Source organism: Bombus fervidus, chromosome 15 (genome assembly GCF_041682495.2).
Source record: "Bombus fervidus isolate BK054 chromosome 15, iyBomFerv1, whole genome shotgun sequence".
NCBI lineage: Eukaryota > Metazoa > Arthropoda > Insecta > Hymenoptera > Apidae > Bombus > Bombus fervidus.
In genome coordinates, this window is record NC_091531.1 from 6,368,909 (window position 1) to 6,387,328 (window position 18,420).

General features: G+C 33.9%; 1 protein-coding gene across 5 annotated transcripts in view; it reads right to left on the reverse strand.

Moving 5' to 3' along the window:
• LOC139994875 (solute carrier family 7 member 14) overlaps positions 1-18,420 on the reverse strand; it is a 71,021-nt gene that overhangs the window by 17,975 nt on the left and 34,626 nt on the right. For 2 of the 5 annotated variants that reach the window (XM_072017909.1, XM_072017908.1), the window contains 2 exons: positions 13,060-13,290; positions 1,650-1,858 (listed from right to left, as the gene is read on the reverse strand). In XM_072017909.1, coding sequence (XP_071874010.1) covers positions 1,650-1,858; positions 13,060-13,290 — 440 coding nt within the window. Of the gene's footprint in view, positions 1-1,649; positions 1,859-13,059; positions 13,291-13,373; positions 13,704-18,420 lie in introns of those variants that run through there. The other 3 variants (XM_072017912.1, XM_072017911.1, XM_072017910.1) reach the window with 3 other exon arrangements.

Below are 18,420 nucleotides of genomic sequence, written 5' to 3' on the forward strand. Positions count from 1 at the left end.
ATTCCCCGCGAGCCGTGAATCCGAATTCCCTTTCTCCGTTTGTCCACCTGATGCACTGTACGGTTTCACCGGTTTCGTTGAAACCCTTTCGACGCAACAAGTTTGCCATTGTTCCGTGAACCACGAGTGAAAAGCTGCCGGAAATGGACCGGCAACTCTGCTTCCTTTCAAACACCTCGCGCTTTCCCACACTTTTTCTTTTGTCCCTCGCTGAGATGAGATGCTGAAGCTATACAATTTGGTGGCAGAATCGCGTAGATTTCTCGATATTTAACACTAACTTTACCGGATCATATGACCGGTTTCAAAATTTAATTGAAAATTGTACATGCATCGTTATATCTCTTGTTCGTCTAACTTTGTGCAATCAATATCTCAATGTTTGTTAACGTAAGAATTTATATACAGTTAAATATCTTTTGCAATAATTTACATAAAGTTGAAGTTAAAGACCGGGCCTGGTAAAATTAGTGTTATAATATTCCTACTTTTCGATATCTAAAATTCCTAGCGTGAATTTTTGGGAATCGAATATATATATATTGACTTTTTCATTTATGGAAGATTAATCTCTGGAAGCATTCAAGGATATAGATGATTTTAATTGAAAGGTGTGCAGACGTTTGATTTTGTATAGGTTAGGAGTAATTTGAGAAATCGAATATATATTGACTTTTTCATTTATGAAAGATTAATCTCTGAAGGTATTCAAGCATTTAGAGAAGATGCTTTCATAGTTTTTTCTGATTGAATTAATTGGTGGGTGAAGTTAATGGGAGTTAGGTCTGAATGAATTTCTGTCGAATTAGGTTAAATTAGCTTTGTATATTAGGTTAGTGTTAGTACGTGCAGGAATTGGTTTAGATTTGGTACAATCTACATTAAGTTTGACTTGATTTATAATTAGATTTGCATGAAAATTGGACTTTTGTGTTGAAATTTTAAATTAACTAAAATTGTGATTAGCTTTAGGTTAGGTTTGATTATTAAGTTTGTGTCGTCTTTAAATAAAGTCCTAGTAACATTCCAGTTAAATTTGACTGTAATTAGGTTTATTGAGGTTTGACCAAGCATGCATCAAGTTTAGCTTAAATTGAAATTAGTTTTTGGTGCAATTTTACTTAGCTTATCATTCAATTCGGCTAAGATTCTTTATAGTATCATATATAGTAAGTTCAAAGAAGTTTATATTTACCTTGTCTTCTATGCATTACATTTTATGAAATTAGAAGTCGAATAACTCTTAAACTATCCATTTTCTAACACAAATGTCTTAATACCTTTTTGTGTACAACAAAAAAATCTAGAGTTCTATTTTAAAAAGTACCGCCTTAAAGTCTCCTTAACAAAATGAAATCAAAGAAAATTTTTTCCATTGTTACATGTGCTTCTTGTAATAGTTTAACTTTGTTAGTTTTACTGTCTAAGGGGAATTCATTATAAATAACATAAAGAAAAATGAAATAATAATTATATTATAAATCGAGATGAGATAAAAAATACTATAAATTCTGTAGTTGATGTACTAAATGTTGTAGTTGTTTGTTAACTTAAATGGGAAGCTTTTTCATACAATCGCCAATACCACAGGTATTTAGTTGATCTCGTTTAATTGAGACATCCTTGTATATGCATTTAAAAATACTTACACCACTCCAGTCATACGGAAAGAAGCCGTCGTGCTCGTTCCAGTTATCGGTATCCACGTAGTACATCCCCGCCGTCATAATGAACACCCAAACGGCGAGATTGATGGCGTTTAACACGTTATTGAACACCAATGATTTCTTCACGCCTGCGGCCATTAGCAGCATCATCAGTAGGGTGATGACGAACGCGAGGAAATCGGGCGGTCGACCTTCAACAAACCAAGATCATCTTATTCGTCGTCGTTTATACTCTTTTTACATTGAATCATCGAACGAATTCTCCTCAAAAATAATTCGTTGCATATATACGTAAACCATAAAGATCATTGTTATAAATTAATTAATGTTGAAATAGGAAAGTTCGTGGTATCGAAATGAAATGTTTGTTAATCTTTTTGCATCTTTATTAAGCTTGGAATATATGCGATTGAAAAGTGTCATGCTAATTAACGAAACCCAATTTGTGCCATCGACTAACGAGACCAGGGATATCGGACTTAGTGGTACGTTTCCGGTTCACTTCGTCTCTGTAACCATTCTCGATAGCTGGAAATCTCACCTCTCCTCTTCTGACTTTTTGAGAGTCGATTGCTTTCAATCTGAACCATTCCTACGCACAACCACGATACTTTCCATACTTTACGAAATATTAGATAGATATTCCATAGGGTGTCGTAATAATAGTAATAAACATGGTATGATCGATAAGACGATGATTCTATGTGAGAAAATAATGTAGAAAATGTTGAGTACAATTTTTTCGCAATTTCAATGATATCTAACAATTTTTCAATTTTTACGATTTTAAAAAGATATTCTGTTAGAAGGGATCTTGAAATCTAAATAGTTGGAAATCATGACAGATAATACTAAATGTAACAACTTGTTTCTCAAAAAGTCCCTAAAACTGAAGAAGCCCCTAGAATCTAATTTATACGAAGAGTTATCATAATAACAGAAACGACGGCAATACTCTTCGAAAGATTCTTCAACGATTTAACAATATAAAAATAGAGTAAAAGAATCGCGACAGAAACATAATTTTCGATAGAACGAAACGAGGCAAAGTCGCTGCATTGATGGAAACGCGTCGAAGGGATCTCAATTTCCGTCGTGGCGGCGTTAATACCGAATTGTTTCCTTTACGTGTTCCCTCATCGTCGGGATTTCTGTAGAAAATCAATTTCTGCATTTCAATCGTCCAGTATCTTCATCCCCTGCAGCGGTTGATCGTCTTCATGCCTTGATCGTTGTTTTATTTATTTCACCAGTCCCTTTTCCTCCTCCCGCCCTACATCCACACCACTATTGTCGATTTTGCATCCATTCGTTGGATATGAATTTTACTGTGCTCTATTTCTCGTCCGTTTTCCGCCGAGACATTAACTTGGATTCGCTATACTCTTTTTTCACTTCTTTTTTCAATTATTCTTCCCTTTCCTCTTTCTTTTTTTTTTTTTTTAGTTCTTTTCTCGAGGTCGAAGCATTGTGAACCTTACTGGTAAAATTGCTTTTCCTTCTTCTCTTTATCTTTTCCTGCTTATTTTTCTTTTTTCAGAAAAATATAATGAGGTTTCTAACAAATGAAATTCTCTGTCAGAACACTATCGAAATTACAACGTTCATTTAATTACAACTTACGAGAAATGGTAGTGGACTGACTTATACCACTATGATTCTCAACCGCTTAAATAATTATCCAAAGGATCTTTGTTATTTGTAATTATCTAAAAGTTGATTGGTATTAGACTTGGTGTCCAATATAGAAAACAATATACTTTTCACTATACATATACCCTATAGAAACCAGGAAAAGAATTGTGGAAAAGCTATCAAGTTACTCGAGCCACCGAGACGTGAAAGAAAAAAATATAGAAAATCGATGTGTATGATGGAGAGGCGAAAATGTCGAAGTTAGAGAGAGGACGTCGATCATCTTGGGCGAACAATGATAATGGCAACGCCTGGCAGAGCTTAGGAAGTTCGTCCTGCGGAACTGGAAGTCTGTTTGATCGAACAATATATCGTCGAATGGCGCATTGGTCCGCTTGATAGAACAAAGAAGACAATTCTCAGAGGGAATCTCCTAGGTTCCAATCGAATCGATCATCAGTGTGCTCCATTGTGCTCGTTCGAGGAACTGAAGACTTGGTAATGTGAAAGTTTTCGGCATTATTGCAAACATGGATTAAATCTAATACCGGTGGGATTTGAATTGAACCTGTGATATTTTGGAGGTTAGGAATTGTACATTTTACGAGATCATTGAGAATCTATTTTATAATCTCAATTTTACCAATATTATTATTCGGTAACATTAAGGATTTATTTCTCCATCTGAAACAAAGGCTACAGCTCTATTTTATACCTAACCCCTTTAGGGATGAATTTATTAAGACTAAAATTAAGGTTAGGAAAGTTTATGTTTATTAAGTATTAAAGTAAACCATTTTTATCCTATTTCATGGCTAAATTTTTCAGAAGGTAATTTATCAAGGTTAGAGGAAAATGGAAAGAAAAGATGTTTAAGAAGGAAAATTAATATAACCTAATTTGAATAAAGAAAAATGTTCAAAATAGGAGATTAATATAGCTTAACCTTTAGATTCCTCGTCAATCATCGATCAAAATTCCTCTAATCATAGATCAAACAGATTCTCCATTTTCTACTGAAATATTGAACAAATGAAATCTAACCTCAAAAACGAATGAAAGAAAAATGTGAGAAATCAGCGAAAACCACAAAAGCCCTTCTTCATCCTAGCATACCTTAGTTCACGTTATCTAACCTCTTTTTAAGGCTTGTCCTCATGAATATTAAGTTCGAATAGCGTGTACGTGTTGGATACGTGAATCACGAATCACCCAGTGTATCCTTTGCTGCGAAACGAGGGGAAAAAGCGGCGAAGGGTCGCCCAGAGGAAGAAGGGAACCCGGGGATAACAAAAAGGGGTGCGAGAGGGGCGCTTGCGCGGATCAAGTCTAGCACCTGTGGACCTCATCGATCCGAAACGAAGCCGAGCACTTCGATGCTCTTTAACCTGCCCACCTGAACCCACTTCCTCCATTCTTATTCTCCTCATCCTGCGGATGTCGGATTCTTCGTCTTCTCTCTTATTGTAAATCGATCCTTTGATCTCTTCCTAACCTCTAACACCGTAGTTGGCAGATCTGATTTCTAAACTCAATTTATTCCTTTAGATACAATTCTATAGGGATCCTTGAAATATGGCTGCTTATAATTAAGTTAGGGTTAGTAGGACTTATTTTTCTTCGAGAATAAATTGAATTTGGTTGAATATATACTGTCACTCATAAATATATCAGGATATTTCGTCTGTAAAAACAGTATGTGTATTTTCTCGGAATATACAAATTTCATGACAAATTATAGCAGCACTACAGTTCGTATCGAGTCACTAGAATCTAATGTAACTATTAAAAATGTAACAATGTACGTACTACTACATACATATATTTGCTGTTTAAATATCATTGTTGTACTAATATCGAAAGTCTTTCTATCAACTTCGAAGAACACTCTAAAGCGATTTTAAGTCCAAATTGAATCCTGTTAACAATAGATTAGCTTTTACTTCGACTTGTTGCAGAGTAAATCTTATTTGAATAACCTGACACTTCAATAGATTTTGGTAACATTTGGAATTTATTAATACTGAAAGAAAAGTCACTTTAAGGTCATTTTAAGATTATTCTAAGTCCAAATTGAAGCCTTATTAAGTATAGATTATATTCTATTTCAACTTGTTACAGAATAAATCTTCTTCAAACTAACCTAAACTTCTAAAACTAATTTAAATCTGTTAATGATGAAAGAATACAAATACACATTAGGTATTTTTACGAAGAATATGACTAAAAATACAAAATATAATGACGTGGATCGAAATCTATGGAACACCCGGTATATTTTAGATGACTGAGACCAAGAAAAAAAGAAAAACGAGGAAAATAAGTTGGCACTTCTTCCTTTGTTCTCCGATGGGACTCCTAAGTACGACCCAGCTGCAAAGTACCTAGGAAGCGAAGTATATGTGGTGCATTCGAATAATGGCGGACGCACGCTTCGTTGAGAAAGCTGGCTGAACCGTTACCATCTGCTGGGACGACGAGATGGCAAAGGTGAAGACGTTAAGGAAATTCATTCAAGGATCATCGGGCAGGGACCCTTTACCAGCCAGCTGGAAATGTACACAAAATGTCGCTTTTCCATGTTCTCACTAGATTTTTCAAAGCTTTGCTCAAAGCAACCCTTGGCGAACAGAGACACTTCTACATATTTCGTGTGGAAGTTCGTCAGATAGTTCAGATATTACTATTGCTTCAGACAAACATAACTTAAAAGCATAGTAATAGTTAATATTTGACATGCTTAAGTATATTTGAAGATTTAAGAAGAAAATTGGGTGGTAAATCATGGAGAAATGCGTTTTAATCGAACATAACCTTAAAATTGAATTCTAAGTAAACACTTGACTGGCTTGACGATATTCTATTATACATAGCCACAAAGATTATGAGAAATAAACTGATTGCAGTTAATGAAAAATTGTGATTTATTCATATTTTGAAATACTTCTTGGTGAAAATAAATAAATCTGGATACTTTAAGGTTATGTAGATTAAGTTTACATAATTCTAATTTCCCATAAACCTAGATTTACCATTATTACAGATAACCTAACCTAGCTTTTCCACCAAGTTTCCCAATAGCCTCATGACATAACCATTGAAATTATCGTGTGTCAACGTAAAGTGTAGTCAAAAATTTGCAATGACATTAAAATTTTGCTAAGAACTGTATCTCTTGGACGATGAAACCGATCCTCGACGATTAAAAAGCGGGAAAACGTGCCCTATCGCCAAATCGCAGGTCTTCGTGACTCGTTAAGCTTTTTTACGTTGAAACAAAGCAGGAAACAAAGAAGAGTTTTATTGTTTGCCAGGAAATATTCCTTTGGCCTCGTGCACTCGAGAGCTCTAACTTGATAATCATCGAGCTAACGAAGTATCAATTTTTAGGTTATTTTTATACGCAGGACGGTTTATTGTCCACCATATTTGAATAACCTGAACCTATTGAAGAAAATTCCCTAGCTAAAAATAAATACGATATTACTAGTCTTTATTAAAGAAACGTAGTTTGACTGTTATTACATTATTATAATTTAGGAAGTATAAAGTATCCAAGAATATTATGTCAGATATTTTATATCAGAAGGATTTAAGAGAATATAAGATTTTTATCAAGCTTCTAAATTAAAATTCAAAGGGAACTCTTTAGAAGTAAATTATGAATACAATAAAGTTGTTTTCTACGTAAAAAGCGTAGTTCATAAAATCTCAAACATTCTTCTCCATATTTTACTAGAAAAAGATCCACAGCTATAAATATCAAATAACCAACCTTTATTAAACAGATATAGCTTAATTTACATAAATAAATTTTGATGAACAAATAACTTCTCTTATTAAATAAACCGCCATGAACGAGTGAAAAATTGTGAGATATTAAAACGGAACACTTTGTATATCGAATGTACTGATAAATCTGCCATTATTAATCATTACTTATTACATTCCGGTATACTTAATTTATTTCAAGTAATGGAAATGGCTGACTAATTTATGCGTAAACCTTTTCCCACTTCCTTTCATTTCCCCTTCTCTCTTTTTACATTTCATATTTTCTCCGCGTCCGGTTTCTAATTTCCGGTCTTTATATCGTTGTTTCTACGGTTATGTTGTTTCAGGTTAAAACATCGTTAACGAAGATCAAACTGCGATGTTCGATTAGCTGAATCGCCATGCCGATGTCTTCCATTGTTTCTTCTACCACGAGTTTTCCTGAAAACGACCTGATAAAAGGGAAATTCCGATATTTCTCTCGTCTTTTCTCAGATAGAGAAATTTCCTATCTTATTTGTCTCACGAACAACTAACCTGTGATCAACGATAGCTGAATGATGGTAATTCTTCGATCTTTTAGGTTATATTTTATATTACATATTTCTATGTATACATATATATTTACTAACTACTTAATAGAAGTTTCAATGTACAGCTTAGCAACTTTTTACAATAATTTATATATTAATAATACATATTACATAATATGTGTTATATAATGTTGTTATTTCTGTATTCAGAGGTAAGATCATATTAACTATTATTTTATTCTTTAGATAAATCTGTCACACCGTTCTGAGCCAAAAACCTTTATTGCACTTTCTTACATAGACTAGGGATAAAAACAAAAGAACATGTTAAACCTATCTTCTAGTTACTATTTATTGTAACTAGCGTATCTGCATATAGATGGCGAGCACGAACTCACGTTGTCATTTTCAACGTATAAAAACACTAGTCTGCGAGGCAAGAGATTTTTGACCATCGTCGCGAATAAATAAAAATAAAAGGAAAAGGGATTAAAAAGGATTTGGAATACAGGCAAAATACATGGCTGGAACTTTTGTACTCGCGGGTCGATTTGGAAACAGATGGCTTCGCAAATGGTGGAAGGAAAAAACAGTGAAACAAAGAAAGAAAGAAAGGAATTCAAGCTTGTTTCACAAAGAGACAAATGCTGGCCAGGAATATTGAACTGAAACGCGTTGTCTGTTTTTTCATCTCTTATTCTCTTCGTCTCTTTCTATTTCCGTAGAGGATTTTGAAACGATCTCTCTAGTATTCTATCCTACAAAATCATATACGCAATCCACTTTCCAATTTTTCCCTTCTTTTTTCTCACCTTTTCCTGATAATTAATTTTTTTAATCGATCCTTTGTAACGCGAATTGGAACTGGAACGTATCGTTTTAATATGTTTTAAATCATTTCAGTATGCTATGTTATAGAGTTTCTAACGTGTACATTCTTTGAACGAGAAAGTCATTTTTGAATTCTCTTCGACTCTTTGCCTGGAATTAAATTCAAGGTAAATCTGTACACTTGTATGAAACGTAAAATAATTTGCAATAAATTAAACGATCGTGTTATAAATTTACAATTTCAGTATATTTCATTTAGAATTCACCCTGAAACTAGCTAAAATTAAAGTTAAAATTAAAAGTAATGACAAATGGTAAAATTAATCAGTTGAAGATTAGATTTTCCGAAAATTATTATTTATTGGTACTTTGACTGGGGAGGAAAGCTCTTTTAGTGAAAAAGAAGACAATGTAGAAGTGTAAAAAAAATAGTACAAGATGATAGAAATAAAAAACGAATAATAAGTCACAACTGAGAGGAAGAAGATAAAATGTAAAATTAAAAATTCTAAAAATTATGACATTTTTAAGTTCTGAAAAATATGAAATTACATATCTGTAGAATCTATTCCCTAAATCGCGTCTTTTCCAAATTTCCCTACAATATATTAACGATTACAAAAGAAGAAGATTAGGAGTGGACGGAGTATAAGCTCGTAATAGAACTATACTGAAAATTTTTATTTGCCTCAAATGACCGTTTCGTCACTCGAAACGCGTCAACTTTAACGCCTCATTGATTTTACGAGCACGCTATATCGACTTTAGCAACTGTAGGTCCGACTATCTGAAACTTGCTACTTAAACCGCAGGTCTGACTAGGGTCGAATCCATGCCACTTGCATCGTGTACCACCATACGTACTACTGTCCGAACTGTCTGACTATAAACTTCCCTAACTCCTCAACCACGCTCTCCACAACCTACAAAGCAGAATTCTCGTAAAAAAGTTTCGCTGGTTTTCAACAAATATATTTGGATATAATGGATCGTAAAAGTGATGGAACACCTGTGGACAGCTTATGTGTCTTATATGAAACATTTAGAAGAACGACTGTTCAATTGATTGAGAAATTAGATTTTATTTTGAAATTATACAGGGTATAATAGAAGATGTGACACTAATTTTGGAAGCTGATTGTACGACAAATAAGAATGAAAAAGATTTATATAAACATATGTTCAAAGCTCTATCTTCACAAAGAAATTTACTCTTTTGATTTTGTATTACACAATTACCTTTACACGGAAGACGATCATGCATTTAGACGTAATCAGCGCTTGTTAGAAATTGCGGAATGAACCGCATTGTTCGAGTGAAGATCCGAACTGGATTCGTAGAATCTTTTCTCGCGCTAGAGAAATCTGATAATCAGATTACCAACGTATTTGTCGCGGAGTAGAGAGAAAACCTTTGGGTGCAAAGGGTCGACTCGATCTCATGAAATTAATTTTGCCGCAAACGCTCAACTCTCGTTGCTTCACTTGCTTTCCTAGTGATAGTAGTGAGAAAATATCCAGGATCAGCAGTCCTTTTTCTATTTTCTTTCTTCTTTACATAACACGTGTCTTTCAGTGAGAAAATCAAGTATAGTATTAATAAAACAAATTATAAAGTATTTTAAATAACACTAATAAATTAAATAATCTTAGAAGATTTGATAATATTCCGCGATATTCATGAGTTTTATTAACCCTTGCAGTAAGATTATTTTTATAGGAAAATTCATCACTATCCCCCGTCTAGTAAGATAAGAAATAATGATAAGATAATGAAAGAGGTTACAAATTCTACTTTTTAGAACGTAAAATTTGTTTTGCTTTTCTAATCGGGATTTTTCGTTCCTGTAATTCATCACTGTTGCCTTTTCGTTGCAGACAACCAATGACCTAAGCTAATTGCTTTAAACGATCCGTACAAGAGCACACACTTCATGATTTTCTTAACTATAAATAACACTATAAAAATAATATAAAATAATAATAAATTGTACATCGAAGTAACTACATTGAACATATGAATTATTAAACACATGCTAAATAAATGTTCTATAAATTATTTAAAGTCTGACTGTCCTGAAAGAATGCATTTGCACAGGCCTCGGTATCAGTAGAACAATCCCATACTCGTACAGACATCAAATTGTCACGAGCCAAATACGAAACGCATAACCAATACTCTCAAGTAGAACAATTCGCCACTGGTGAGACACTCGAGTAGAATGATCCTTGTACGCGATCGATCCACCGCGAATAGAATGTTCTACTTTCACGCTCGCCAGTAGAAGCGCCGCGTGAGTAGCCAGACATCCAGAAATGTAACTCGTAACAGGGAGACCGGATATCCAGTTACCCGGGTTCCTCTTTGTTGTTTCATCAACCCGTGTTCATACCTCGTAATAATCGGATGCAGTAGAATAATCCTAGCACAATTCTGCAGACACAGGATGTCCTAACAATTTTGATATAGGCGACAAAAAGAGTATTTCTACGTGAAAAAATAAATGGAAAATATGCAAAATATATGGAGTATCGTAATAAAAAGGAAAAATGGAAGGTTCCAGAATTTCTGAGAAAACGAATTTTCGATGTATTTATTTTTATTCGATGTATCATGTCACCATTTTATATTCTCTCATAGGTATTATATAAGAATGAGATATTTTATTCATCGTTTTATTCTGCACCATTTTTAACTTTTCCTTGTGATATGAAGAAATATATAATGCGTTAAATTAGACTGTGAAAAATGGAAAGTACATTGTACACCACAATTTCTTGTAATTACCATAAAACTGCAGGAAATTTTCATTCAAATTAATACGACGTAGCCGGTGATAATGAGCACACACGGTAGCGTTACACAGTAGGAAAAATGTAAAATTCAAAATTCGTTAAAATTGACATTTCCCTTTTTCCTCGTGGATCCTTCATATTTAAACTTGGTTAATTGCTGACTGAATACGAGAAAAACAGTTAGTGGTTTGAAACGAAAATAAGTGAAATATATGGAATAAGATTTTCCCCCTGAAAGGCCTCGTTTTCAGGAAAATAAAATTTGAAAACATATTCCGTAAAAAAAGTAAATTTTCAAATTTGATTTTCTCGGAAATAGAGTCCTGTGAAAAAACTGTATTCTACATTTTCGATCAATTTCATACGTAGAATAACGTCCTGCCGACTCTTCTCTACTGTCCAATCCGGGTCTGATCAAATTCGAATATATTTGACAAAATTTCAAATTCGATTTTCTCAAAATCGAAACGTCATACGAAAAAATGTCATTCTACATTTTCGACATATTTCTACACGTACGATAACCTTCTGCCGATGATTTTATCCTGTCCAATCGAAAATTAGCCAAGTTTGAGTATAGCCGACAATTTTTCAGATTCGATTTTCCGGAAAACGAAGCGTCATATGAAAAAACTTTATTCTACATTTCCAATTTACTTTTTAACGTAGAGTTACTCTCATTTCTATCGTACCATTATTTCTGGATATCCTGTACATGTGCAAGTAGTATAAGCTAACGATTTATCGGATCAGCCATAAAATCTCTTCGCAGCACTGCCACTTGTGAAACATCGTATTAACGACCACGACGAGCGTGAGTAAAAGAAATAGACTATCAAATAAAGTTTCTTTGAGCTGGTACGCGATGTAAATTCTCTTCAGATGCATTTTCGCCTGTGTATTTCAGCTCCTTTGATGGATCACGAAAAAAAATTGTCGGACCGGTTGTATAAAAGTACTGTGGCTACCTTTTTACCATTTTACCTAGAAGCGATAGCGTACCACCTCTTAGTACTTTTTAGCGCAGGTTCAATTTTTCAGCGAGTCATAATGCCATCTCCTAACCGTTTCCTTTAAGAAACTCTTTTTACCAAGTAATGTATAATATAGTATCTTTTAAACATCTTTTCACGTGAAACTATTTTTCAATTAGTTATAATGGCAGCCTTTACCGTTTTTCCCAGAGGGAAAATTTCATTTTGAAATTTGTCGTGAGGGGTTGCCTCATAATAATTAACAGCGGTACTCATTATCATTTTTATTTATTTATTTTTTTTTTTTTTGCAAGTTCTCAACGAGTACGTAAACTCAAAAATAGATTCTCATGAATTCGGCAAAAATTCTTCGAAAATACGTAAATAGATCGTATAGACTTCATCTTTTCGAAATATGTAACGACCAGGGACAAACACGAACAGTATGCGTCGTTGGAACGTTCGAAAAACATTATCCCTGAGAATGATGCATATTCAGGAGCTAATAAACGCAAATAACCGACTGTCGATAAGTTTTTCAAATAGATTCCGCGTTGTTTCTAAAAGCAGTCGTTCATCAGCAACGTAGCATAAATGTGTAAATGTTACGTATTACGTGTACGGTTCGTGATAAATACAAATCGTACAATAAAAATACAAATGTCAGAATCGTTTTTAATAAATTCATTTCAATGATGGAACTTGCTTATCCTCCGTGTAATATTATGGAAAATTGCAAGTCCCAATATAATGATAATTAGCGGATTCCACTGTACATTTTGTAGTCGTGGTATAGTGAGCGGATGGGGTAGGAACGTAGTTAAACGGTTGAATGAGATAGTAGCTCACCGAAAATGGTTCCCACGCTGTTGGCTATCGCTCCGGAAACGGCTCCATTCGTAAGGGCATCCAGGCAGGCGCTAAGAGCGCAGGCACACGCGCTCGTACCTATAAGGTACTCCAGTATCATGTTCCATCCAATAATGAATGCTATTAATTCGCCTACGGTCACGTAACTGTACATGTAAGCGCTGCCAGTTGTGTGAGGCACTCGTACTCCAAACTCGGCGTAACATGCTCCTGTAACATCAACACGAAACATCATGTTCAGTTAAACAAAATACAAAGGAGCTGTTGTTTTTTTTTTTTTTTCTTGCTGCCACATTTCAGGATTATTCTTTTAATAACTGTATTATCACGTAAGCGTTTATTATATATTCGATAAAGCGCCTTTATGATATTCAACACTGAATCATCGATCGCGCACTTTTTTTGGTTTTTAGGTTATCTTCTGCGCTCCTCAATATTATTACTATTAATAATATTTTCAATAAAATAATAACTAATTATTGAACCTGGGCCCATAACCTGTTGTTATTTCTGTATTTAGAGATAGGATCACAAAAGCTATTATTTTATTCTTCGAATAAATCTATCATACCGTTCTGAACCGAAAAACCTTTATTGCACTTTTTTACATGGACTAGGGATAACAATCAAAAGAATATCTTAAACCTATCGATTAAATCTATCGATTGTATCTAGAACTATTTTCTAGTTACTATTTATTGTAACTAGCGCGTCTTCATATAGATGGCGAGCGTGAACCCACGTTGTCATTTTCAACAGGAGCAGATATTAGTTTGGACAGAATGTAACGTAAAATTTCAAAGGTTGCAATCTAACTTGCTTCATACATTTCTTAGTAAAATTCTTTATGTTTGGTAAAAGGAGGCTACCGTATAAAAACCCCACTGAACTTTCTGGCCGGTCAAATGCATAGTCACACGATTTCAATTTCTGTCCACGATAACACGATAGAGAATACGAGAAAAATTCTCGAAACTTCCTTTGATGTGATATAACAAAATTTGTAAGAAGCTGTTGGTAAAATAATTGGAAAGTTTCTAAAAGTATTTTGTATTACAATATAACAAACATACTCAGAATATTTCCCTAGGAAAAAATTTGTTTATTCCCAAACACATTTTCACTGAAACGTAACAAAATTTCTCAATATGAATTGTTGATAAAATACCCTAAAATTATCATAATGCTTTTTCATGTGTCAAACACGCTCAATTCGGAATATTTTAAAAACGCTCAAAGACCTTTCTGCTATAACATAGACAAATTTCTCAGTACGAGTTATCTGTAAAATGTCCAAAAAGTTTCCAAAACTCTAAAATTTCCAAAACCATTTTTGCCATAATATAAAACAAAAATGTTCAAACCATAATTTTAGCGAAATACCAGAAAATTTCTTGAAATAATTTCTACGTAAAATGAACAAAATGTAGCCGGAATATTTTTCAATGAAATATGAAAAATGTTGTGAAAATTCTTCCAAATTAAAAGCACCACGCAAATTCCCAAACTCCTTTTTTCTTTCTTTTTTCATCCATATCAACAAATTTGCCCAACCTTAATTTCAACTAAATATAAAAAATGAATTCTGAAAATACTAATAAGTAAACCAACCAATAAGTTTGCATTTTCAATAGTTTCAAAAGTTTTCGTACCGTATTGAAAATTCCTCTGAAAACATTTTCCAATGAAAAATATCACAAAAGCTCTCAAAGCCGTTTCACCCTTTTTCATTAATATCAACAAGCTTTGTCAAGCTATTGTTGTTTCGCCAAAATAGCAAAAAAATTCCTGAAACTTCTGACTCGCGTTCGAAAAAAAAAAAAAAAAAAATCGATGGACAGTAGCCAAAGAAACATCAACAGAATAATGAGGCAGAGGCGGCGATTAACGATATGACATGATAAATTAGCAGTCGGCACCGGCGTACGTCAGTTATCGACGTTTTAATCCGTTGGTTGATTCGACCGGACAACCAGCCACGTTCTGATGTAACAACTGATTAAAGCTTCACGCGTTTAAAGGCCGCTAATTGATGCGCGAGTACGACCTGCAATGATTTAAATTAATTAGCCTCACGGCGTCAATTTCCTTCCTGATTTTTCACTTTTTCTTTTTTTTTTTTTTTTTTCATTAACCGTGACAGGTACCTCGCTCGAACAAATATTAAAATGTTCGATTCGCGTTTCATCGCCGATAATCTCGACGTGTGGCGGCGGATAATTTTCAGACATGTTAATTAAGCACGCTTACGACGTGTTTGTTTAATTCGTTTATTTGGAACCATCGTATTTCGCGAGAATATCAACGTGCAATTTTCGTGGTATTTTGGATTTACGCTATCGGGACAGATGTAGGAGCTTTGGTCTGGAAACTGGTTTTTAACTCGGCAAATATCGGACAAAATAACACTGTGATAGCAAGAATAACGAATGAATAATTAGCTTGTGTTTTTGTTTAACTTGTGGGAAATTTATGGAAGCAAAAGTATTTTCTGTATAAAATTATGTTAGTATTCTCTTCGATATAAAAAGCAAACATATCGTATGTTTTCTTTAAACTCAAAAATCTTCTCTAAATATTCTCTTTGATGCAAGAAAAAAGAAGATACAATATGCTGTACCTTTAGAAGATAAGATACAATATATTTTACCTCGAAAAGGATACTAACATATTTTAGACCGAATATTATATATTATATATGATATATAATATTTTATAATATAACATATTTTAGATAGAAAATATTTTAACTTCCACAGGTTGGAAATAAAAATTTATTAATGCAATGTCTTCTGTGTTGTTGTAACATATTTTATCAATCAACGTATTTTATATACAACGTATTTCCATTAATTGAACATATTTCATATTTTTACTTTCACAAATTGAAAATGAAAATTAATCGATGCAGCACCAAGCATCTTCTTTACATCAAAAAGAATATATTTCATATAAAAAATATTTCTATTTTAAAGATAATACAATGTATTGTACATATATTTTTATAATACATTATTATTGTATACGATAGAGAACTGAGAAACAAACGTATTATGTAAGATCGCCACGTAGCAATCCACGTACAGTTATGGGATTCACGCGTCTGGTTACAGGAAAGCAAGGCTGATGTGCAGCCCGTAAATCTAATCCGACATTCTTTTCCACTCGCCTCGAGCCATAGCAGCTGTCCTGCCGTATATGTGTCAGCAAACAGAGATGTATGGAAGCACGTGCACCATGGTGATCATGGACTTTATTCCGTGACCGGTGGCCTGATATAGGGAAAATAGGAAAACGGATTTTTCCAGCGGCAAGGGAAGGTTTGATGATACAAGTTAGATGAGAAAATGGATAATACAATTATATACCACGTGTCGTGCAACTGTAGTTTGGAGAAAATAGTTTTGCAACGAAAGTGGTAAAAGATTTTATCGGATAAAATGAAATTGTTTAGACTGACTATTTACGAGAATATTGTAGAGGTTTCAAGGTCAGTATATTTTTTCATGGTATGGCGTCAAAGTGGAAAATAAGTTTAAAAGCTCTGTGAAGTTTGATTTTACAAAATTTATGGAACGAATCTGAGTGCTATGCCACAACGTTGAAATTTTCGAATATTTGTTCAGTTTGTTCATTTTGATATATTTTTATGGAAAATTGTATTTCAATCCATTAGGAAAACTCAAAGAGAATAATTGAAATGAAATAATTAAAAAAACAGAATTTTAGTTGATTCTGTTTTATACCGTAAAGAAACGACGATTCCTATAACTAAGTAGACAATTGTTAAAAAGAATCCCATGATATACATCAGCCGGACAAAGGAAAGTGTAGCCAGGCTATATCTGTCTAGACAGCCTATAAGTAGAAGCAGACTGTACATTGTCAGACATTTGTAAGTCTTTTAAGATGTGACATGATAACACGATTTGTAAGTAGAATATAAGCTATATCCCGAGTATAGCAAGCAGAATAGAATTATACGTAGCATTCTGTTTTTAAGGAGAATAACTTTGTGTATAATCAGACTTTTAGAATAAAATTGCGGTAAGCAGAATATTATAATAATTTGTATTTTTCATTAACTTAACACGTGTGTTTTAATTGCAATTATTTCTGTTGAAAATTCGTGTCAACATTTTGGTAAGTACAACACAGTGTTCCAAGTAGAATATCACCAATTGTGATCGGACTGTGATCAGACGGACAAGTGAAACAAGATGTTAAGGGGATTAACTTCGCATATAGACAGACCATAAAATACAGTTATACTAAACAGGACAATGGAAGAATTTATTTTTGAAAAATTGTTTCTGGCATGGACGTCGACTAAATTCTATTTTACGAATTTTCTAAGCGGAATACAGCGTTCCAAGTAGAATATAATCGACTGTAACCAGACAGAAGCAAGTAGAACAGAATTATACGTAACAGCCATCTTCTAAGGAGAGTAACTACGTACTTGGTCAGACATGGAAATAAAATTCCCGTAAGGAAGGCAATATGACGATTTATCTTTTAATTATCTTCGCGTATATTATAGTTGTCTAATAATGTCATCGACTAAAATTCACTTTATGATTTAAAATAAGCATTCTTGTGAATGTTCTACGAATGCTTGAAAACAGCATCGATTGTTCTCGGCACAGAAAGAATGAGCAATGAGAAAGAATGTTTTTATGGCGTATGCTTGCAAATCTTTGATTAATTCTAAGTGACAAAAAGGAAACGATGATATGCGATTTCCCCACTATTTATACGATAGAGCTCCATCTGTACATGCGTAAAGATAATTTTATTCGTTTTATTTCTTATTAAGTTTGTTTCTTTATAAAGATTTGATAAACAAGCTTCTAAACACGTCAAATCATCTGATATCGATTTTCAAAAAAATTATATATCAGGAATTATATGCATTTGTTGATCTTTGTCCCGAGTCCCCGTTTAAACGAGGATAATTTCATTAGAGTGGGGAGCGATCGAGCATTCATTCGTCTGGTGTAAACGCGCCCTAAGGCAACGATGAACTGCGTGTACAATAGGCGTGAGCCACTTTAAAATCTTTCCAAGTGGAAACAGAATTGGATCACGTGATGTTTTACCACCTTGGACCGTTCTCGACGGTTTCCACCACACAAACACCGTAAATCTAATCCGACCGCGTATCTAGCCGACGATAAATACGGTCGAGAATTCTCGCCGGCAGCGATGGTAAAACAACGCTTCCCATGAAGACATACTGCTCCCACAGCTGCGGATGCCATACTTTTCCCAAACGTTTCTCTAACACACAAGAGGGTTAAAACATCCTTCATCTCGAGGGAAAAACACATAATCCTT